This window comes from Phoenix dactylifera, chromosome 3 (assembly GCF_009389715.1).
Source record: "Phoenix dactylifera cultivar Barhee BC4 chromosome 3, palm_55x_up_171113_PBpolish2nd_filt_p, whole genome shotgun sequence".
Classification (NCBI taxonomy): domain Eukaryota; kingdom Viridiplantae; phylum Streptophyta; class Magnoliopsida; order Arecales; family Arecaceae; genus Phoenix; species Phoenix dactylifera.
In genome coordinates, this window is record NC_052394.1 from 6,511,166 (window position 1) to 6,516,325 (window position 5,160).

Below are 5,160 nucleotides of genomic sequence, written 5' to 3' on the forward strand. Positions count from 1 at the left end.
GTGTAAAATTCAAGTGATGGAGTCATTAGATATATAGTTTATTTTTCGATACTAAAAAATATTTGAAAATTTTGTAATGAACAAGTTTAACTATTTGATTATGATGGATTTATTTAGTTGGATTATTTGGCTATTAACTGTTGATTTAAATTTTTGTAGTAATTGGAGACTTTGTTCATTTTATAGGCCTCGTATAATCTTTAAGGCATCGCTCTAGGATTTATGCGGCCATGTTATATAGTCGACTCACATGATGGATTCGGAGTATGACAACTACAAAAAATTATGCCTCTAAATTAAAAAGTACTTAAATTAAAGAATACCATCTAACTATAATGTCCTCTGGCATGCAAACACGAAGCTTTCATTATTGACGGATGAAATTTGTTAAACCTGATATATTATTGATTTTTTTCTCAGTTCAAGTTTTTGGAATCAATTGATTAGGCAACAAAGATCAATTCAATTTTAGTAAGTTGTGGACAACCCGGGGCTTGGCACCAAACAACAACAACAGTAAATAATAATCTTCTATTGCATAGCAAGTGCTAATTTAGTGTTTAGGTTTTGGCTATCCAAAAGAATCAAGCAAAAAGGTAAGAGCATACATTCTTTTACTATCATTTTACGATTTTCTTTTCAAGTTATCTCCAACTTCTGATATCTAAGCAACTTAACTCTGAGGGCTATATTTTTTAAGGAGCAGCATCACTCCACAAAAGGGGAAAAAGAAGAAGAAGAAAAATTTAACATGAAAAGGAAAACCAAGCAAATTCAAGAGCATTAAAAAATTAATTTGCTTATAATACTGATACAATATTCCAGTCTAGAATAAGTTCGGGCACCCGAATATCATGGTTTAACAAGTGGAAAATTACAGCATCTCAAGCCAAAGCAGGATTGACATGTGATAACACAATGGTTTAGGGAACAGCTTGTAACAGGAGCAATGCAATAGCAGCAAGCAAGCAAGCAAGCAAGCAAGCACGCAAGCTCGCTTTCTTGTGACATTAAAACTGCACCATCTTATATTGTTAATTGAGTTGCCGAGGACCACCATCCTTTTATTCATCCAACTGAACTCAGACTAGGTAGGCCTTGAAACCTGTTTGCAAGCAAAACAACCTCAGCTCAGATGATTTTTGGAATTCCAAGATAGCCGTAGAATTTTTTGGCTGCCATAACGACCATGCTCAGAGAGAGCGAAGGAAGAGAAAGGAAAGGGAAGAGGTGGGGTTCATAGTACTCAGATTTATCATAGTAATTTTAGGCAAATAAACTCAGTGATTATTTTCTATTTTAGTAGCAAATCATTACTTAATGAATCGGTGGACCAGCTCACCAGGAAATAACTTTCGCCCATCTGCAAGCTCTGCATTAGAATTCCATACTCATTGACAGGAAGAAGGTCTCCAGAAGAATTGACGAGCATCACATCTTGGCCAAACATGGCTCTCAGGTCTATTGGGCCCCTTGGAACCTCTGAAGGGACTCCATTGATGAATACGGTGATAATCCCTGCATCCATGAATTCGATGTTAATTGATCCAGGATGGCACTTAACCGATGAAAGTATTTCTCTGACATATACTGCTAAAAATTCTTTATAGTTTTTATGTTCATCATGCATGAGTCACTCATTAGTTCGAAATTTGAGTATTTCATTAATGGATGTGGAAGAAAGTTCCGCAGGCAAGCACAGAGAAAATGACATCGGTATGCTTTGAAGAAGTTTTTTTACTTTTAGCCTAAAAAGAATATGAAAAAAGATATCCACTGTTTTCCCACGGCAAAATCAACCTCCACGTCCAATCAATCAATCTTCTGCTTGTATTTAGGTTCACAAAAAGTAAAAAAAATAGCAGAAAAAATCAGTTTGGTTACTACTGTGTAGAGACACGAATAACACAAAGTGATCGAAGAGAGAAAAGAGGAAATTAATTAGAATTTATTAACCGATGAAAGAAATTTGGTACTGGAGATATCATAAAATTATATCATTAGTTACATGCATGACCTAAATCTGGACAACTATTTCCAACTTTTCTATAATTCCTAATCGGATGCTTTTATTAAGTTGCAAAAGGGGCACAAAAAAAAGAAGAAAAGCAATACTTTTGGCCGGGTTAGAGAACATCAAAATGACCTCGATCCATAAATAAAAGGTTTTAAGTGACAAGGATCTACGAAAAATTCATATATGTGCCGCCACAGTGGACTCACATGGAAAAACAAGGATGGGAACAAGAAGTCATATTTGGTGCGGATGATAAATAATTTATTATCATGCTTTTCAATCGGACTGATTGCATTAGAAAACTAAATGAACGGACCAAACTTTTGGTGAATTTTTAACTTCAGATCCGGTAGAAATGAACAAAAAGTAACAATCTTGACTAGAAAACAAAGTTCCAATCAATCAATCAATCAATCAACTTTGTTTGTGAGCGGAGAGAATCTGAAATCATAAGGTGTTTCAGTTTGGATAGAGGAGAAGGATGCGGGCAGCAAGGGAGCACATCTATCCTCAAGCAACAAGCCGATTCTTTGGAGAATTGAAGCATGGGAACTTGGTCCTCCTTGAGTTCCCTCCATCCCAAATTATAGAGACCACCACCCCGAACAAACCAGGTCTCACGACACAAAGCAATTAGTACTGGCTTCATATAATATCAAGATGAGGTTATAGAGAAGACGAAGGGCCATCACTTAGCCATGCGCTCACCAGGTTGATAGTGTAACTGCGAGACATCCGAAGAGTACATGAATGGAGTTTGAGTATTGTCTGCGAAACCCATTTGGCGAGAGATCGAGAAGAGATCGTCGGCGCTGTCATCCCCCATGAAACTAGAGGAGGAAGACGAAGCTGAAGAGGAGCAAGGAAAGAAGCCCCCACTCGAAGAATTGGAAGTCGATGTGCTGGAGGAGGTGGACGAACAGGGTTCATACATAATTGCACCGCCGACTTGGTGGGCACCGGCCGCGGCTCTCGGATCGGCGGCGAGCCCGGCCTGCAGCTGTCGCTGGCGGCGGCGGGACCTCGACCGCCGGTTCTGGAACCAGTAGAACACGTTGGCGTCGCCGACCGCGCCGAATTTCTCGAGGAGCTTGCGGATCCTCACTGTCTCGTCCTTGGGGGGGTTCACCATGCCACTGTTGAAGATGGATTCAAGTATGAGGATCTGCTCCGGCTTCGGGGTCCACCGGGAACGCACCGGCTCGGAGGCCGGGGTGGAGCCACGGCCCGGGCTGTTGCTGCTGCTGCTGTTGTTGTTGTTGTTGTCCGGGGTCTGGTCATCCATGGGTGAGGGGGACTGGAGAGGGAGAGGAGGTGAAAAGGAAGGAGACCAAAGTCAAGTGGGATGAGTGTAGGTGAAGGGAGGGGTTGGGGCAGGGGAAGTTACATATATACATGAATAAAAGGAAGAGGAGAGAGTCGCACCAAGACAGTGTTTGCACACACGCGGGTGTTGAGGTATTTATAAGCCCTGTGTGAAAGAATGTCCCTTGGTGGGGTTATGAAATTAAGGGAATTTTAAACATCCTTGGCTTGGACAAGTAGATTACCAATATGCCCTTGATTAACAAGAATTTTGATGCATGTAAATGTGAGAATAGGTTTGTGGCATACTAGGAATCATATCGGTGATAATCACGTTTAATGTCATGCATGGATTGACATTACCATTCTTCATTGGATTTAAGATTATAACGATAGTTTTTGTGAATTTACAGATCGATCATCAGCTAGTGGTATTGATTTAAACCGGCGGTCAATTGCATCGCTCACTGCAAATTTATATGGTAAAAAATAGCAGATACATGTAACTGGGATTAGATAAGAAGGAAGATCAATTTTTAGTGATGAATTGCACAAATTAAAGTTAGTATGAAAAAGAAAAATAAATAGTTAGATTGATTTAGGATTAACCAGTTGCTAGTGTTATCTTAATATTGTGCTAGTTGGGTGTCATTTGTCACTATTTCGCACTTGCTTGCTAAAATGTAAACCTTCGTCATGCATAGCTTCATGCATAATTTTTTGATGCATCGTAGTATCGATGCCTAATTGGAAATAATATCTTAAAGGTTTTGTATTTGGGAAAATCGCTTTCGATCATGTGTTAGTGTTATCCCCTTTGAGTTGGTAGGATATCTGCATGCTAAAATTGTGCATAAGCAAGCTTATACTAGATGGAATGTTATGCACTGTAGTCACATAGCAATTAGAGTTTATATACAATGAGCCCACATCCATAGATCAGTTGGGAAGCCCTCCTCAAGTGTACTTCCCTAAAAAGGCACTACCGTCAAGTTCTTGAGATCCAATACAATGCAAGCATATGCCCTAATAGTTCCTTCCATGGTCGACCTACATCCATCTTATCCCCAAAAGGGGGGTCCAAGAAATAGGAAAGAGCAAGGGAACATGTGGGGCCACTTTTGGCCAACCTGACCTTAGGAAGGTTGATGGGTTTCTCAGGTATCTTGTTGGGGTTCTTTCGATCACATCAGCATGTGAAAGAGAAGGGCCACAAAGGGAGAGGGAGGTAGGGTTTGGATTTGCACCCCCCGGGGGCATGTGAAGTTAGGGGAGGTGCATGGGGAGCTGGGTCCCCTCTGCACTGCAGAGGGAGGGCGGGTTTCAAAAGGGAGGGGAGGAACAATCCAAGAAGCAGTCAAAGAACCGCACCCTTAATTTAGTAGGGCTGACGTTGTGTGGACGCAGGGCCAGAAGGACAAAATAAAAGGAGGGCTACCATCACATATAATATATATTTAAGAAAGGTGGTGGGTCGGAACTTGGAAGAAGGTGAGGGGAAAGAGGGAGAGAGGGTGGAGGCCAAGGGTTGGCCCAAAGATCGGTTACTTCTGCCCTTTTTTCACAGCACAAGCCGACGACGCGGAGACTACGGAGGCTTGGTTTTTTTTTACCGGGACTGACCCCTGTCCCCTTCCTTGGCCGCCCAAGGGCCACGGTAGTTTCTCTTTAACATGACACAGCTTTGTCAATGTCTCTCGTTGGTTAAAACTTCTAAAAATTGTATGTTCATATTAGAACTAACATCATTTGTTTCAAGAATTATTGAAATTAAGCAGTTTCGATATGTTGAGGTTTTTCGAAGAATGTAATTATATCATGCATGCATGGCATGCAAT

At 40.9% G+C, this 5,160-nt stretch overlaps 1 protein-coding gene across 1 annotated transcript; it reads right to left on the reverse strand.

Annotated features, from left to right (window-relative positions):
- Positions 1-771: 771 nt before the first annotated feature.
- Positions 772-3,435, reverse strand: LOC103701110 (WUSCHEL-related homeobox 6-like). Its single transcript, XM_008783083.3, has 3 exons — positions 2,726-3,435; positions 1,343-1,518; positions 772-1,105 (listed from the first exon to the last, which is right to left on the reverse strand). Exons 1-3 carry the CDS (start codon positions 3,300-3,302, stop codon positions 1,088-1,090), a joined length of 771 nt encoding a protein of 256 aa, XP_008781305.1. The 5' UTR covers positions 3,303-3,435; the 3' UTR covers positions 772-1,087.
- Between the last annotated feature and the right edge of the window lie 1,725 nt (positions 3,436-5,160).

Bases quoted from the DNA above. Each gene is read 5' to 3' on its own strand.
- LOC103701110 (XM_008783083.3), bottom strand. From the start codon at position 3,302: ATGGATGACCAGACCCCGGACAACAACAACAACAACAGCAGCAGCAGC. The intron at 1,519-2,725 runs GTGAGCGCATGG...TCATGGATGCAG, and splicing joins GCAGTTACACTATCAACCTG to GGATTATCACCGTATTCATC.